Genomic DNA, 19,749 nt, shown 5'->3' with positions numbered 1-19,749 from the left:
AATCTCTTTATGATATGTTTGTTTTCATACATGTGTGCTTCTGTGGCAAAATTATTTTTTCCTAAGCCCTGGAAGCTTCTGGCAATGAAATAACTTGATCAGAAGTAATTTCTTTATCTGGCTTCAGGTGAATAAAAAAATTAATCTATTATCACATTGACAAGAAATATTGCTAACTGGGAGAGCAAGGAATAGTTTACCTGTCAGATCTACGGATAACAGAAGAATTCATGACCAAACAGGAGACAGAGAACATTACAAAAAGCAAAATAGATAATTTTGATAACATTAAATTGAAAAGTTCTTGCACAAACAAAGCCAATGCAACTAAGATTAGAAGAAAGGTAGAAAATTGGGAATTTTTACAACCAGTCTCTCTGATGAGAGCCTCATTTCTAAAATATATAGAGAATTAAGTCAAATTTATAAGAATACAAGCCATTCCCCAGTTGATAAATGGTCAAAGGATATGAACAGACAGTTCTCAGATGAAGAAATTAAAGCCATCTATAATCATATGAAAAAATACTCTAAATCACTATTAATTAGAGAAATGCAAATCAAAACAACTCTCAGATACCACATCACACCTATCAGAATCGCCAACATGACAAAACAGGAAAATGATAAATGTTGGAGAAGATGTGGGAAAATTAGAACACTAATGCATTGTTGGTGGAGTTGTGAAATGATCCAACAATTTTGGAGAGCAATTTGGAACTGTGCCCAAAGGGCTATCAAAATGTGCATACCCTTTGACCCAGCAATAGCACTTCTAGGGCTATATCCCAAAGAGATCACACAAATGGGAAAAGGATCTACATGTACAAAAATATTTATGGCAGCTCTTTTTGTGGTGGCAAAGAATTGGAAATTGAGAGGATGCCCATCAATTGGAGAATGGCTGAGCAAGTGGTGGTATATGAATGTGATGAAATACTATTGTTCTATAAGAAATGATGAACAGGCTGACTTCAGAAAAACCTGGAAAGACTTATATGCTCTGATGCTGAGTGAAGTGAGCAGAACCAAGAGAACATTGTACACAATAACAGCCATGTTGTGTGATGACTAATATTGATAAACTTAACCCTTCCTGGCAATACAAGGATCTAAGACATCTCCAGAGGGCTTGTGATGGAAAATGCTATCCACATCCAAAGAAAGAACTATGGAAGTCGAATTGCTATTTTTTTTCTCTTCTGTTGAGTTTTATTTCCTCTTTCTGATGGTTCCTCCTATTGGTTTTAATTTTTACTTACAACATCACTAATGTGAAAATACGTTTAATATGAATGTAAATGTATAGCCTATATCAGATTGTGTGCTGTCTTGGGGAGGGTGGTGGGGAAGAAGGGGGAGAAAATTTTTAAACTCAAAAGCTTATGGAAATGATTATTGATAAATCAAAATAAATTAATAAAAAAAGAAAAAAAAAGGAAATATTGCTAAAAATGTTGATGAGAATACAATACCCAAAGAAAGAAATTGAGGCTACAGGTCTAGACACATTTACTAACCTGAGCCCATTCAGATCCATGAATGCCAAGAAAGGAATTCTTTATGAAGAAAAAGAAAAAACTGGCCAAAATGTCCCAAAGCTTGATGTGGAAGGCATAGACAGAGATATTGTAAAGGCAGTACCTCCTTTTAGACAGGGGATGGGGAAAGAGAATATCTTTCAAAATCAAGCCATTGTTTTGTTTCTCAATGAAAGGAGGCTAATGATTTTCAAGGAATCCTCATCCTTGTTGAGAAAGTATTGGTAGGACACAGTGGCATGTTATAAAAGTAGAGAATTAAAAATGACAATTAACTACTTGTTACTAGGTCTGTATCCCAAGAGATTTTTTTTAAATGGAAAAGGACCTATTTGTACAAAAATATAGCAGCTCTTTTTATGATGGCAAAGAATTAGAAATTGAGAGGATGTCCATCAATTGGAGGATAACTGAACAAGTTGTGGTATATGATTGTAGTGGAATATTATTGTGCTGTAAGAAATGATGAGCAGAATGATTTCAGAAAAACCTGGAAAGACTTAATGAACTAATGCAAAGTGAAGTGAGCAGAACCAGGAGAATATTTTACACAGTAACAGCAATATTGTATGATGATCAACTGTGAATGACTTAACTATTCTCAGTAATACAATGATCCAAGACAATTTCAAATGACTCATCATGAAAAATGTTATCTATCCACCTCCAGGCAAAGAACTGATGGAGTCTGAATGCAAATGGAAGCATACTATTTTTCACTTTTTTGTGATTTTTTTTGTTTTCTTTTACAACATGACTAATATAGAATTATATTTTGTGTAATTGCACATGTATAACCTATATCAAATTACTTACCATCTCAGGGAGGTGGGAAGGAGGGGAGAAAGAGAGAGAATTTGGAAGGAAAAATTTTTTAAAAAGTTAAAAATTGTTTTTACATGTAATTGGGAAAAATATTATTTTTTAAAAATGACAATTTAGTCATTCAACAAGTGTAGGCATGCCTCACATAAAGTTGCTCCAATCAATATCATTTGGCAATAACATTGTTAAAATATTATAACCAAATCCCAAAATGCTAATGCTATAAATTTGTCTAAGCATAATTTTTGACTCAGAGATACCACTACTTGTCATGTGCCCCAAGGAGGATAAAGACAGAATGACTAGTACCATGAATTTTCATAGCAGAATTTTCTGTGACAGAAAAAAACCGGAATCAAAGTGGGTACCCATCAACTGAGGACTGACCAAATAAACAATAGTATATAAATGTAATGGAATATTGTCACATGAAATGACCAGTATGAAGAATTCCAAAAAAACTTATGAAAATGCATAAAAATTTATATGAACCAAGGAAAGTAAAACCAAGAGAAAAACATATATGACTACAGTAGCATATGTAGAGCAGTTATGTTCGTATGTCCATATTGTTTTTGTCAAAATGAAGTTGCAAGGAGGCATGAATAGAATGGAATAGACAAGAGATCTCTTCAAGAAAATTAGATATATCAAGGGAACTCTTCATGCAAAAATGGACATGCAAAAAGACAAAAATTGTAGGTACTTGATAGAAGCAGAAGAGATTAAGACAAGGTGGCAAGAATACATAGAACTGTACAAGAAAGATATTAATATCACCCATAATCGTGATAGTGTGGCTACTGATCTAGAGTCAGACATTCTGGAGAATGAAGTAAAGTGGCCCTTAGGAAACATCACTAATAATAAGGCTAGTGGAGGTGATGGAATTCCAACTGAACTATTTAAAATCCTAAAAGATGATGCTGTTAAAGTGCTGCATTCAATATGCTGGCAAATTTGGAAAACTCAACAGTGGCCACTGGATTGGAAAGGATCAATTTATGTCCCAGTCCTAAAGAAGGGCAATGCCAAGGAATGTTCAAATTACCAAATAATTGAACTAATTTCACACACCAGCAAGGTTATGCTTAAGATTCTGCAAGCTAGACTTTAGCAACATGTGAACTAATAATTACCAGAAGAGCAGACCGGTTTTCTTCTTTTTTAAATATTATTTTATTTTTCCCCAATTACATGTTTTTTTTAAATGAAGATTTTTTTTATTTTTAGTTTTCAACATTACTTCCACAAGATTTTGAATTCCAAATTTTCACTGCATCTCGCCCCTCCCCCCACCCCAAGATGGCATGCATTCTGAATACCCCTTCCCCTAGTCTTTTTTCCCGGCTGTCTCTCCCCCCCTTCCCCTTCTATTTTCCTGTAGGGCAGGATAGATTTCTGTACCCCATTTCCTGTATTTCTTATTTCCCAGTTGCATGTGAAAACATTTTTTTTAAACGTGTTTTTAAAACTTTGGGTTCCAAATTTTCTCCCTTCCTCTCTCCCCACCCACCCTCATTGAAAAGGCAAGCTATACATGTGCAGTTGTGCAAAACACTTCCATAGTAGACATGCTATGAAAAACTCACTCTATTTCCCTAAATCCTATCCTGCCCCCCCATTTATTCTATTCTTTCTTTTGACCCTGTCCCTCCTCAGAAGTATTTGCTTCTGATTACCCCATTTCCCAATCTGCCCTCCTCTCTATCATCCCCCTACTCTCTTGTCCCCTTCCCCTCCTATTTTCCTGTAGGGTAAGACAGATTTCCATACCCAATTGAGTGTGTATGTTATTCCCTCCTTAAGTCAAATCCAATGAGAATAAGATTCACTCATTCCTTCTCACCTTCCCCCGTTTCCTCTCCACTGTAAGAGTCTTTTCTTTTCTGTTTTTTTTGTGAAATAATTTATCCCATTCTACCTTTCCCTTTCTCCTTCTCCTAGTATAATCCTCTCTCACCCCTTACTTTTGTTTTCCAGATATGACCCCTTCATCTTCAACTCACCCTGTGCCCTCTATCTATCTATCTATCTATCCATCTATTTATCTCTCTCTATATATATATACATACATATAATTTTTTCCTTCCAACTACCCTAATACTGACAAAGGTCTCATGAGTTACAAATATCATCTTTCCATGCAGGAATGTAAATAGTTCCACCATAATAAGTCTCTTATGATTTCTCTTTCCTGTTTACCTCTTCATGTTCCACTTGAGTCTTGTGTTGGAAAGTCAAATTTTCTACTCAGCTCTGGTCTTTTCATCAAGAATGCTTGAAAGTCCTCTGTTTCACTGAATGACCATTTTTTTCCCTGAAGAATTATACTCAGTTTTGCTGGGGAGCTGATTCTTGGTTGTAATCCTATCTCCTTTGCCCTCCGAAATATTAAATTCCATGCCCTGCAGTCTCTTAATGTAGAAGCTGCTAAATCTTGTGTTTCCACAATATTTGAATTATTTCTTTCTGGCTGCTTGTAATATTTTCTCCTTGACCTGGGAATTCTGGAATTTGGCTACAATATTCCTAGGAATTTTCCTTTGGGAATCTTTTTCAGGAGGAGATTGGTGGATTCTTTCAATTTCCATTTTGCCCTTTGGTTCTAAAATATCAGGGCACTTTTCCTTGATCATTTCTTGAAAGATGATGTCTAGGCTCTTTTTGTGATCATGGCTTTCAGATAGTCCAATAATTTTTAAATTCTCTCTCCTGGATCTATTTTCCAGGTCAGTTGTTTTTTCCAATGAGATATTTCACATTGTTTTCTAATTTTTCATTCTTTTGGATTTGTTGTACAGTATCTTGATTTCTCATAAAGTCACTAGCTTCCAATTGCTCTATTCTAATTTTTAAGGAAGTATTTTCTTCAGTAATCTTTTGGACTTCCTTTTCCATTTGTCCAATTTTGCTCTTTAGGGCATTCTTCTCTTCATTGGCTTTTTGGACTTCTTTTGCCATTTGGGTTAGGCTATTTTTTAAGGTGTTATTTTCTTCAGTATTTTTTTGGGTCTCCTTTAGCAAGCGGTTAACTTGCTTTTCATGATTTTCTTGCATCACTCTCGTTTCTCTTCCCCGTTTTTCCTCTGCTTCTCTTACTTGCTTCTCAAAATCCTTTTTAAGCTCTTCCAAGGCCTGGGACTGATTCATATTTTTCTTGGAGGCTTTGGATGTAGGAGTTTTGGCTTTGTTGTCTTCTTCTGGTTGTATGTTTTGATCTTCTTTGTCACCAAAGTAAGATAATATAGTCTGACTCTTTTTGCGGTGCTTACTCATGATCCCAACCAATTACTTGAGTTTTAAACTCCTTGTTAAGGTAAGAGTCTGTTTCCAATGTGGAGAATGTACTGTCCCAAGCTTCAGGGGTTTGTACAACTGTTTTCAGAGATACTTCTAGGGACCTGAAAAGTGTCAGTTCTTCCAAGGTGCTATGATAAGGGGCGAGGTGTTTCCTCTCCACCACCACAACAAGCTCCACTGTGCCAGCGCTCCTCCTCACCAACACTCTTCCTTGCCCCAAGACCACCCCTCAGAACTGCGACTCAGATCCAAGCACGAGCAAAGCAAGAGATTTTTGCCTCAGCCCTGGCAAAGAGATCCTTGCAATCCCCTTCTGATCAGCCACTCGATTCCCCCTCAGTCTGTGGGCCAGAAGCTCAAGATGCAGCTGCTGCCCGAAGGATACGCTCTGGACTTGCGGCTGAGACCTAACTTCTTCTCTCACCACTGAAACAGACTTTTCCCACTGACCTTCTAAGTTGTCTTTGACATTTGTGGGTTGAGAAGTCTGGAAACTGCCACAGCTGGCTGCGATTCAGTCCTCTGAGGCCTGCTCCACGGTCACTGTGGCCTGCGTGCCCATGCCGAACTGCGCTCCTCTCCCAGCCTAGTGCCATATACCTTTCCAATCAACCATCCAGGCTGTCTTGGGCTGGAAATTTGCTTCACTCTGTTCTTTTGTGGGTTCTGCTGCTTTAGAATTTGTTTAGTGTCATTTTTATAGATATTTGGAGGGGTTTGGGGGAGAGCTCTAGCAAGTCACTGCTTTCCCTCCTCCATCTAGGCTCCACCCCCCTCCCCAATTACATGTTAAAACAATTTTTAACATCTGTTTTTTTTTTTTAATTTTTGAGTTCCAAATTCTATTCACTCCTCCGTCCTCTCCCCCCTCTCTAAGACGGCAAGAATTCTGATAAAGGTCATACATATGCAATCATGTAAAACATTTCCATATTAGTTGTTTTGTACAAGAAGACTTGGATAAAAAAAAGAAAGAATGAATGAAAGAAGACAAAAAACAGCATGCTTCAGCCCACATTCAGATAATATCAGTTCTTTCTCTGGAGGCGGATAGCATGCTTCATCCTGAGTACTTTGGGATCATATTGCTGAGAATAGGTAAGTCTTTCACAATTCTTCATTGTACAATATTGTGTTACTATGTAAAATGGTCTCTTGGTCCTGCTCACTTCATTTTGTATCACTTCATGTAAGTCTTTCCAGATTTTTTCTGAAATCATCCTGCATATAATTTCTTATAGCACAATAATATTCCATTATAAAATATGACATAACTTGTTGAGCTATTCTCCAATTAATGGGTATCCCCTGAATTTCCAGTTCCACCACAAAAGGAGTGAGCAGGCTGGTTTTCAAAGAGGAAAAGGAACTAGAGACCAAATTGCCAACATTTGCTGAATTATGGAGAAAGCAAGGGAGTTCCATAAAAATATCTCCTTCTGCTTCATTGATTACACTAGAAGCCTTTGACTGTGTAAATAACAACAAAATTTTGGCAAGTCCTCAAAGAGAAAGGAGTACAAGATCATCTTACTTGTCTCCTCACCTGTATGCAGACCAAGAAGCAACCATTAGAACCAAACATGGAACAATTGATTGGTTTAAGATTGGAAAAGGAGTACAACAAAGCTGTATAGTTACCTTATTTATTTAGCTTACATGAAGAGTACATCATGTGAAATGCCTGGATGAATGGCTGGATGAATCAATAGCCAGAATTAAGGTTGCCAGGAGAAATATCAACAATCTCAGATATGCAGGTGATACCACTCTGATGGCAGAAAGTGAAGAGGAATTAAGAAGCCTCTTGATGAGAGTGAAAGGAAAAAGAGCAAAAGTTGGCTTGAAACTTAACACAAAAAAAAACCTAAGATCTTGGCAATTGGTCCCATTTCTTCCTGCAAATAGAGTGAGAAGAAATGGAAGCAGTGTCAGATTTTATATTCTTGGGCTCAAAGATCACTGCAGACAGCAACTTAAGCCCTGAAATTAAAAGACCCTTGTTCCTTGGAAGGAAAGCTATGGCAAATCTGGACAGCATACTAAAAAGCAGAGACCTTACCTTGCCAACCAAGGTCAAATAGTCAAAGCTATGGTTTTTCCAAAAACAATGTACAGCGGTGAGATTTGGACTATAATGAAAGCCACAGGCTTGACATTTTTGAATCGTGGTGCTGGAAAAGACTTTTGAGACCTTTGGACAGCAAGGAGATCAAATGAGTCAATGCTTACAGAAATTAATTCAGGCTAGTCACTGGAAAGACAAATACTGAAACCGAAATTTAAAAACTTTGGCCACATAATAAGAAGATGAAACTCATTGGAAAATGCCCTGATATTAGGAAAGATTGAAGGTACAAAAAGAGGATGGCAGAAGATGAGATGGATAAATAATGTCATGGAAACAATGAACATGAACTTGAACAGCCTTTGAGAGATAGTGCAACAGAGAACGACCTGAAGTGCTATGGTCCACAAGGTCACAGAGTCACACATGACTAAAGGACTGAACAACAATGAACTGATATCTCTGGAATCCTCCTCACCCTTCTCTAAGGGAGATTTGCCAAGATTGGAGTAGAAGATCAGAGCCACAACACTGGCTTGCTCTACTTTCCTTAAAGAAAGAATGCCAGGCTAGAACTATATCTGCCCCTCCACCCCACACCCCAAATATTGTTAGTCTAGGCAAAGGAGAGAAATAAGCATTTATGAACCTATATACGAGGCATTGTGCTAAGTGTTTTACAAATGTTAGTTCATTTGATCCTTATAACAGTTCTGGGATATAGGCGCTATTATTGTTGAGGAAATTGAGGCAGACAGTTGAGTGACTTGTCTAAGGTCACATAATTAGTAACTCTATGAAGCTGGATTTGAACTCAGGATTCTTGACTCCAGGCCTAGAGCTCTATCCACTAGGCCACCAGCTGCTTTAGTGACTCTAAAAAAAATTTTTTTAAAGTCAAGCCACTTTTCTTTGTCATTATTTCTAAATAGCAAAATAGTGCCCCAAAGCTAGAGCTGAAAGCTTGATTCCCATCCCACCAAATGTCAGTTACACAAAAACCTTTACACATAGTGAATAGTGAAGGAGCCCACTTATCCAATTTGATAACAAACAGAAATCAGAGAAGTTATAGATTAAAACATACCAGGCAATAGAGAGATGGAATGATCCCTCTCACTGGGATCAAGATATTTCAATTCAAACAAGACAAAGAGTTCCCAATCTCATCCAAGGGGAAACTCTGAAGTTTCTAGACTAATAAGTGGGAAATAAAAACATGCCTGAGGAACTGAATCTCCTACATGTTGGCTTCTTCCACAAATCTTTCTCTCCCTCCATGTACCTGTTTCTGAAAAGAACCTGGAACTGTGTTTGTCCTCTCTCCAATCCAGAAGAAGACTCCTCCCTCAAGTTCTAACCAACTCTTCCCCTTTTGGAGGCATGGAATGTGGAGTAATCATTTGCTCTGCCAATAAGGAAAATTTTAAGCAAATGCCTAGGCTTATGCCCCAGGTTACGTATAAATGAAAACATCACTAGAAGACATTAGAATTCAGATTAAACACAATGACCTATCTTGGTCTCAGAAAACCCATGATGAGATTCACTTCCTCTCCTTCAGCAGAGAAGTAATGGACTATGGGTATATGGTACCTATACTACTAGACACAGTCAACTACATCTGTATCACAAAAAAGTGTTAGAGATAAGTAATTCATTTATCCCTAATGGTGCCATTCATGGATTCTGTTTAGTTCAATTCCAAAAACAATCATTAAATACTTACACTTGCAGAGTATTGTACTAAGTTCTAAGGGAGATAGAAATTTATTTAACAGGATTTTTCTGGCCTATGCCTAACTCAGTCCAGGCCCCTGGTAGTTTATGTTGGATGATAATGAAATTAAATGAGACACTTGTAGGTCATTACTTAACCACAGCAAGGGAAAGATAATCAACAAGTATATGCACTGAGGACACTCCAAGTTGATTCAGCAGATAGAAGCTACCCACTCTGAGTTGCCCATTGTGTGTATCTAAAGCTCTTTGGGAATCTTTTGTACTCAGGGGACCGGGAAGTGATATCAATAGCCTGAATCTTTAACCCACGGGAACTATTAAGTCTGAAGGGTAGTTTCAATGTATTTTAAGGGGAAAAAAATGAGCCTTACTTGGGGGTGGAAGAGTGGGATATTGCTCCTAAAACAACATATAAAACTTTTATCTAAGTACACAAAGTCTAGAAAAAAGCATCAATTGTCCCACCTAACTGCTTCTGAATCATAAAAGAAATGATAACATATATATACACACATATATGTATCTATACACATACATATATATGTATAGATACATACATGTGTATGTATGTGTGTATAAGTGTGTATACACACATATATATATATAAAATTATGTGTATATATATATATATACATAAAATCTTTTAATTTATAAATTCTAGGTCACTGTCTGATTGGTTGTCCTACTTCTTGCCCTGTTTCTCCTCTACCTTCAAGAAGGTAGACCAAGAGAATTTTGCTCAAAACTCCTGGGCTCCAGTTCTAATCAATATCCTTCCCTCTTCCACATGTTACATCTGTCTAAATATTTCCATATCATTCAATTACTATGGGGAGATGAATATTCTATGAATAGATAATGATTTGTTTTCCCTTGAGAAACAATTCCCAAATATTCAAGAACTGTCATATCTAGATTTCCCTTCTCCCTCAAAAAAGGTCACTTGACCCTAGCATCACTACAAGTTATTGTTTTCTATCTTTCCTTTATCCAAACTTTCTGATAAAGTCATCTTCATTTGTTGCCTCTCAAGTGGTTATAGTTTTTCCTCGGAACCCATGACTCAAATGAAATTACTGTCCTGAAGTTATGGATGATTTCTTAATTGCTAAGTCCTATGCTTTCACTTGATCCTGATCCTTATTTTCCTCACTTCTCTCTGGATTGTCCTGATGGATCTGTCTTGAATCTCAACCTACCTATTTCATTTCAGTCCCCTTTTGCAGGTCAACGTCCATATACTACTCCTTATCTATGACTGTATCATTGGGTTTTGTCCTGGGCTCTTTTCTTTCTTTTTTTCTCCCATAATCCCTCATTTAGTTCTTCATAATCTTTATGAGTTCATTGATCATCTTTATGCTGATGACTGCCAGATTTACATATCTAGCCCATGTCTTTCTCCTGAGCTCTAATGCCATGTCAGCACCTACCTATTGGGTATTTTTAACAGAATTTCCTCTCCCTATCTCAAACCCAACACACTCAAAACAGAACTAATTATCTTCTCCCAAAACCCACCCCTTTTCCCTATTTCTATTATCTCTCTTGTTACCCAGAATTGCAAGCTTGGACTAATTCCTCATGCTTCACTTTCATTCCCTTCCTGTATCCAGTCAGTTGCCAAGTACTATCAATTCTTCCACAATATCTCTTGCATCCATCCTTTTCTCACTACCCACTAGGCCACTTCCCTATTTCCAATCTTCATCAATTCTTACTTGTACTATTACAATAACCTCCTAATGGAGCTCCCTGCTTCAAGACTCTATTTTTTCTAATTTATCCTTCACATGACTGTAAATTATATTCCTAAAGCACAGATCTGTGTCATTTCCCTGTTCTAAAATCTCCAATGGCTCCCTATTGCCTCTATATAGTACTTGAAACCCCTCACAATGTGGTTAGAGACTGCCTTTCCAGGATAATTACACTACTCCCCTTCATATTTTCTGCATATGACAGAAGGAGCAGATAGGCCTGTCAAATGGTGATGATAAAGGATGGCAGTTAGTTAGATTGCTTCACAGGAATGTATAAGTTCATAATGTAAATAAAAAGCAAAGAAGGCCTTCAATGTATTGGGTAAAAATGCTCTATTGAACTTGTGGGAAGACATTACAAAAATCTCACAAGATGGACAAGCATGGATAAAGGCTGCGATCTCTGTTACTTACATGTGTTTCCCCTGAAAGAATGTAAGCTCCTTGAAGGCAGGGGTGGTTTCATTTTTTACTTTGCATTCACAGTGCCTTGCGCAATGCCTAATGTATAGTAGGTGATTAAGAAGTGTTTCTTGATTGATTGAACTAAAACTAGATGCTCGGTAAGTTGTGGGGGAAAAAAGAATTAGCCTTTTCCTCATTCTCCTAGATTCTTTGCTTTTTGTCCTTGTGTCAGTCACCTGCCTTCTTTTATTTCCTCCACACCATTGCACTGGCTGCTCATCATAAATCATTGATAACTTGGTACATCATCTCTCCATAGCTGCGGTCTATTAGGTGTCTAATAAGCCTAGTCTAGCTCAATTTAGCCTACCCCCCTGCCCATGATTCTCTAATGTACCTTCATTTCTCTGTAAAGACCAGCAATAAGTTTTCATATTCTGAATTTAGGCTGCCCAGAAACATATTTTTCCATCTCAGACATTGTTTGTTCCAGAATTAGGTTCACCTAAAGTCATGTTTTTATGGAACAAGCTAATGATGTTAGGCAAGTTTGCCTGTGCTCAGTGAGTGATTACTATATGCAAGGAATCACACTGGGTATTATAGGAAAGAAGGAAGGAAGGAAAGAAAGAAAGAAAGAGGAGGGAAGAAATAAGGAAGGAAGGATGGAAGGAGGGAAGGGAAGAAGGAAGGAAGAAAAAGGAAGGAGGGAAGAAAAAGAGTAGAAAGGAAAGAAGGGAAGAAGGAAGGAGGGAAGGAAAAAAGGAACGAGGAAAAGAAGGAAACAAAAATTTATCAAGCACCTACTATGTTCTAGGAGCTTTACAAATATTATTGCATTTGATCCTCACAACAACCCTGAAGAGTAAATGCTATTATTATTATATTCATTTTATAGTTGAGGAAGTTAAGTGACTTGCTCAGGGTCACACAGATAGTAAATCTCTGAAAACCAGTTTGAATTCAGGGGAGCAGGGACCCTGGTCACAGCTTCAAGGTGGAGAAGAGTGTGGTTGCTCACAGTCCAGAGCATAGGCAGGGAGAGAAGTGACTACACCTCTCCTTAGATCATACCACCTTGGAAGAACAGAAAACTTATAGTTCCCCAGAATTAGCCCCAAAAACAGCAGCATAAAAAACCTGAAACCTGAGACAGTGCCCCCTCCACTCAAGGAGGAGAGCCCAACTTTAACGTAAAGGTAAAAGTCAAGAAATAGGCAGAAAAAATGAGCAAACAACAACAAACTGACCACAGAAAGTTACTAGGGTGACAAGGAAGATCAAGACAAATTCAGAAGAAAACAACAAAATCAAAACAGCTACATGCAAAGTCTGAAAGAAAAATGTGAATTGGATACAGTCACTAAAAGAATTTCTGGAAGAGCTCAGAAAGGATTTCAAAAATCAAATAAGAGAATTAGAAGAAAAGTTGGGAAAATAAATGAGAGTGATGCTAGAAAATTATGAAAAGAGAACCAACAGCTTGGTAAGAAGCACCAAAAAAAACTCCTTAGAAGAAAATAACTACTTAAAAAGCAGAATTGGCCAAATGGGAAAAGGTATAAAAAAGCTCACTGAAGAAAATAATTCCTTAAAAATTAGAATTGGGCAAGTGAAAGCTAGTGACTGCATCAGACATCAAGAAATAATAAAGCAAAATCAAAAGAATGAAAAAATAGAAGAAAATGTGAAATATTTCATTAGAAAAAACAACTGACCTGGAAAACAGATGAAGGAAAGATAATTTTAAAATTATTAGACTACCTGAAAGCCTCAATTAATTAAAAAAAAGAGCTTAAATATCACATTTCAAGAAATTATAAAGGAAAACTGCCATGATATCCTAGAACCAAAAGGGCAAAGTAGAAATTGAAAGAATCCACCTATAACCTCCTTAAAGATCTCAAAATGAAAACTCCCAGAAATATTTTAGCCAAATTCAAGAGCTCCCATAGCAAGGAGAAAATATGGCAAGTAGACAATTCAAATATGGATACATAGTCAGGCTAATACAAGATTTAGCAGTTTCCACATTAAAGGAGCAGAGGACTTGTTATATGATATTCTGGAAGGCAAAGAAGCTAGGAATATAACCCAAAAAAACCCTTCCAAGCAAAACTAAATATAATTCTTCAGGGGAAAATGGATATTTAATCAAATAGAGAACTTTCAAACATTCCTGATGAAAAGACCAGAGCTGAATAGAAAATATGACTTTCAAATATAAGACTCAAGAGAAATACAAAAAAGTGAACATGAAAGATAAATCATAAGTGATTTGATAAAGTTAAACTGTTTGCATCTCTACATGGGAAGATGATACTTGTAACTCCTAAGAACTTTGTCATTATTAGGGCAGTTAGAAGGAGTATATGTAGACTGAGGGCATAGGTATGAGTTGACTATGATGGGATGATTTAAAAAAAATAAAATTAAGGTGTGAGAAATAGGGACTCACTGGGAGAACAGGGAAGGGAGAGGTAGAATGGGGGAAATTATCTCACATTAAAGAGGTGCAAAAGAAAGAACATTTATAATGGAGAGGAAGAGGGAGGGTGGAGGGCAACACTTGAACCCTACTCTCATCAGGATTGGCTTAAAAGGGGAATAATATAGACACTCAGTTGAGTATAAAGATCTATCTTACCCTACAGGGAAATAAGAGGGAAAGATGATAAGAGGAGGAGGGGTGGGAGCTGATGGACAGAAGCATGGATGAAGGAGGTAGTGGTCAGAAATAAAGCAGACTTTTGAGGAGAGAGGATAAAAAAAGAGACAGAGAAGGATGAATGGGGGGAGGATGGGATTGAGGGAAATACACAGTTAGTTATCATAACTATAAAAGTGAATGGGATGAACTCACCCATAAAATGGAAGCAGAGAGCAGAATGGATTAAAAACCACAATCTCATGATATATTGTTTACAAGAAACACACTTGAAACAGAAAGACACACACAGAGTAAAAGTAAAGGACTGGAACAGAATCTATTATGTTGAAGTAAAAAAAAAAACAAAAACAAAGGTAATAATTGTGATTTCATTCAAAGCAAAAGCAAAAATAGATCTAATTATAAGAGATAAGCAAGTTAAACTACATTACGCTAAAAGATACTATAGACAATGAAGTAGTATCAATACTAAACATATATGTACCAAATGGTATAGCATCCAAATTATTAAAGGAAAAGTTAAATGAGTCAAAGGAGAAAATAGATAGTAAAACTATACTAGCAGGAGACCTCAACTTTCCCTCTCAGAACTAGAGAAATATAGCCAAAAACATACAAACAAGAAGTTAAGGAGATGAATAGAATTTTAGAAAGGCTAAATATAATAGACCTTTGGAGAAAATTGAATGGAAATAGAAAGGAGCATACTATTTTCTAAACTATACATGGCACCTTCACAAAAATTAACCATATATTAGGGCATAAAAACCTCACAACCAAATGCAAAAAAGTAGAAATATGAAATGAATCCTTTTCAGATCGTAATGCACTAAAAATTATATTCAATAAAGGGCCATGGAAATATAAATTAAAAATTAATTGGAAGGAAAGTTGCAGTATATAAAATAAACCCATATAAATCATCAGCCTTTCTATACATTACCAAGAAAGTCCAACAGGAAGAGACAGAAAGAGAAATTCTATTTAAAATAGCTGTACACAATATAAAATACTTGGGAGTCTACCTGCCAAGACAAACACAGGAACTATATGAGCACAATTACAAAATACTTCACACAAATAAAGTTAGATTTAAACAATTGGAGAAATATTAATTGCTCAAAAGTAGGCTGAGTCAATGTAATAAAATGATAATTTTAACCAAATTAATTTACTTATTCAGTACCATACCAATCAAACTACCAGAAATTATTTTATGTAGCAGAAAAAAGTAATAACAAAATTCATCTCTAAAGACAAAAGCTCAAGAAAATCAATGAAAAAAAATTAGAAGGAAGGTCAAACTGTATTATAAGGCTGTAACAATCAAAATAATCTGGTACTAGCTAAAAAACAGAGTGGTGGATCAGTGGAATAGATTAGGTATACAATACTTAGTAGTAAGTGCAGCTAGGTGGCACAGTAAATAGAGTGCTGAGCCTGGAGTCAGGAAGGTTCATCTTTCTGAGTTTAAATCTCACCTCAGACACTTACTAGCTATGTGACCTTAGGCAAGTCACTTTACCCTGTTTGCCTTGCTTTCCTCATGGAAAATGGTTTGCAAAAACTAGGTATAGGCCAACATCTCACACTGTATATCAAGATAAGATCAAAATGGGTACATGATTTAGTCATAAAGTGTGATATCATAAGCAAATTTTACTTCTCAGTTCTATGAATGGGGGAAGAATTTATGATGAAATAAGAAATAGAGACATTAGGGGATATAAAATAGATCATCTTCATTACATTAAATTAAAAAGATTTTACACAAACAAAACCAATGCAGCCAAGATTAAAAAGAAAACAGGAAACTGGGAAAAACAATTTTGCAGCAAGTTTCTTTGATAAAAGCCTCTTTTCTCAAATATATAGAGAACAGAGTCAAATTTATAAGAATATCAATCATTACCCAGTTGATAAATGGTCAAAGGATATGAACAGGTACTTTTCATAAGAAATTAAAGCTATTTATAGTCATATAAAATGTTCTAAATCACTATTGATTAGATAAATGCAAATTAAAACAACTCTGAGGTACCACTTCATGCCTATCAGATTGGTTAATATGCTAAAAAAAAAAAAAGGAAAATGACAAATATTGGAGAGGATGTGGAAAAATCTGACCACTAATGCACTGTTTGTGGAGTTGTGAACTGATCCAACCATTCTGGGCGAGCACTTTGGAATTATGCTACAAAGAGCTACAAAATTGTACGTGTCCTTTGACCTAGCAATACCACTAGTAGGTCTATATTTCAAAGAGATCAAATAAAAATGAAAAGTACCTACATGTCCAAAAATATTTATAGCAGCTCTTTCTGTGGTGGTAAAAAATTGGAAATTGAGGGGATGCCCATCAATTGGGGAATGACTGAACAAGTTGCAGTAAATGATTGTGATGGAATACTATTGTGCCATAAGAAATGACAAATAGAATACTTTCAGAGAAACCTGGGACTACTTATATAAATTGATGCAAAGTGAAGTGAACAGAACCAGGAGAACATTGTACACAGTAATAGCAATATTGTACAATGATCAAATGTGAATGACTCAACTCTTCTTAGCAATCCAATGATCCAAAAACAATTCTAAAAGACCTATGATGAAAAATGCTATCCACTTACAGAGAAAGAGCTGGTAGAGTCTGAATGCAGATTGAATCATATATGTGTGTGTGTGTGTGTATGTGTGTGTATACTATATATATTCTTTCTTTTTCTTGGTTTTTTTTTGGAGGGGGTCTCTGTGTTTTCTTTTATAACATTGCTCATATGGAAATATGTTTTGCATACTGCACATGTACAATCTTTATGAAATTGTTTGCCTTCTCAAGGAGTGGTGAGAGGAAGCAGGAAAAGAGAATTTAGAACTCAGAATTTCTTTTTAAAAACGTTAAAAATTGTTTTTACATGTAATTGAGAAAAAAGAATTAAAAAGAAAGTATATATTTTTAAAAAAGAAAGAAAGAGTTCTCTGGAGATGAACTTTCTTTTAGGTGTTGTTTCTACCAATTAGATTGTGAACTTCTTGTGAACAGGGACTTTCTCAATATCTCTGTTTGTATCCCTAGCACTTAGTACAATATTTGACATATAGTAAGATTTACTAAGGGCAGCTAGGTGGTGCAATGGATAGAGCACAAGTCCTGGAATCAGGAAGACCTGTGTTCAGATCTGGCCTTAGACACTTCCTAACTGTATGACTCTGGGCAAATCACTTAATCCTGTTTGCCTCAGCTTCCTTATCTATAAAATAAGCTGGAGAAGGAAATGGCAAACCACTCCAGTATCTTTGCCAAGAAAATCCCAAATGGGGTCATGAAGAGTTGGACATGACTTAAATGACTGAATAAGAAGAAGAAAAGAACTTAAATGCCTTTCCGTTCACCAAAAAAAAAAGAAGAGAAAAGAAAAGAAAAGAAAGAAAGAAAGAAAGAAAGAAAGAAAGAAAGAAAGAAAGAAAGAAAGAAAGAAAGAAAGAAAGAAAGAAAGAAAGAAAATTGTTTTCCTTTTTTTGTATACTTATTTTAATGGATGGCTCCCTGGGAGGGAGAGAGATACATTGGAAAATGTAGGTGATATAAAAACAAAAAGATAATAAAATTATTTAAAGGGGAAAAAAGAATCAGCTAAGTAGAATGCATTTTTTATCCTTTGTAGGGAAAACAAAAATACCTGTTGCTGGTGTAACTACTTTAGCCAAAATATCATAGCTTTGATTTGTTGGTTTTTAATTACTTTATTGTTTATGTAAGAGAGGATGGTCTCCTTCTTCTGCCCCACTGCCCACTGACCTGGGTTGCTATGGTCCCAAGAAGACTTAGAATACAGCTACAAGGTTTTAATGAAGTGTTATACTGACCGTAGAATTGAGTCTATGCCTTGATGCCTTTTTGAGGTGTGAACACCTTTCTGGTTGAGTCCAGAAGGGAACAACTTGATTGACTGAGCAAACAAATTAGCCTTGCTTCTGAAGGCTCTAAACAGCTAAGCCCTGGGGTCTAGCTGCTGCCTTTAGAAAGTAGAACTACAACCTGGTGGCTTCTCAGATCAGCTGTGCTGAGCCAGCTGTACTATATGCAGGTTCACCATGAACCAGCTTTCTGATGATGAGGAAGTTGAAAAGCGCAGCAAAGATGAGAAACCAGCTTTGAGCAGTTCTAAAGATGTAGTAGATGAGCTTTCACACCAAAAGCGAAAGTTACTTATTGGTGAAAGCGAATCATCTGGTGAAGCTGAATTTGAAACTGAAATGGAAACTGAATTAAATTCTACCATAAAAACAATGGAAGATAAGTTGACATCACTAGAAATAGGTTCTTCCTTATGAACTGTGAAAACTGGAATGGTTTTGTCAAAGTATTATGATGACATGTATTCTGATTCTGATTCTGAGGATGAAGACACAGTAATAACACAAATGAATAAGAAGAAAAAGCAGCAGAGTTGGATTCCCACAAATGATGAATTATTAGATGATTCTGAAAAAGACAATAGAGATCAGGCTCTGGTGGATGCACGAAGAAGAGAATACCATTGTTTTGGAGTGGGACTCTCTTACCGACAACAGGCTGTTCCAAAGAGCGATGCCGTCTTGAATTGCCCTGTGCCTAGACAGCCAGAGGCATGAATACTACAAAACTCAATACAGAGCTATGTTTGTGATGAATTGCTTTGTCAACAGAGAGGAGGTTCTAAGATATAAAAGCTCAGTGAATCAGAAGAAAAGGCAGGGTCATAAGAAAATGAAGTCTGACGGTGAAAATCATGACAGTGAAAAAGAAGTAGATCACCCCGTAAAATGTACTGAATGCTCAACTGAAGCAGCAGTATTTAATAAGGGTGAAATCTTCCATTTCGCCAGCGTTTTAGCAGGCCATACATAAAAGCACAGTTGACGATTTGCACACCTGCTACTATATAAAATATAAATATGGAGTTTCTATTTCTCTTGTTAGTTTGTACATTTAAGAAAATCTATAATTATTATTTGAGGAAACATTTTTAATCTTGATAAGAAGTGGTGACTAACTTTCAGGCCAGTTTGATTGAAAGATAATTTGGAAGTCATCATATTTAGCAAGTAGTTTGATGTTTATTAATGCTGTCTGGAATAAACATTTTCCTGAGAGCAAAAAAAAGTGTGAAATAGTGAAAGGCAGAAGCTGCTTTTGATGGAGACTTCTGGGAGAAGGGAAGAGGGTAGTTTCTCTCTGTTCCACTCTCCCTTCCCCACAATTAGCTTTGTAGCTACTCAACCAAAAAGAAATATTACCTCTAGCAGGGAGAGAGATATAGACTCTAGACAGATGTGGATACAGAAATAGAGCCACGTGAGGGAAGAAATGGCTCTGTCCAAGGAGCTAGGGCTACCTGGCAATTGAGAGTTGGGTGAGCTAGAACGAGAAGCAGACTCTGGAAACCC

General features: G+C 36.4%; 1 protein-coding gene across 1 annotated transcript; it reads left to right on the top strand.

The window, feature by feature from the left end:
* The first annotated feature begins 18,414 nt into the window (after window positions 1-18,414).
* On the top strand, window positions 18,415-19,210 carry EAPP (E2F associated phosphoprotein). The gene is given in 2 exon segments (XM_027875430.1): window positions 18,415-18,929; window positions 18,931-19,210. Coding segments are annotated over 2 exon segments (795 nt in total).
* The last annotated feature ends 539 nt before the right edge of the window (window positions 19,211-19,749 follow it).

Source organism: Vombatus ursinus, unplaced genomic scaffold (assembly GCF_900497805.2).
Source record: "Vombatus ursinus unplaced genomic scaffold, bare-nosed wombat genome assembly UNPS02014809.1, whole genome shotgun sequence".
In the NCBI taxonomy this organism is placed as follows: domain Eukaryota; kingdom Metazoa; phylum Chordata; class Mammalia; order Diprotodontia; family Vombatidae; genus Vombatus; species Vombatus ursinus.
The sequence above is the reverse complement of the archived record's forward strand: the minus strand, read 5'-3'. Positions and strand labels throughout refer to the sequence as shown.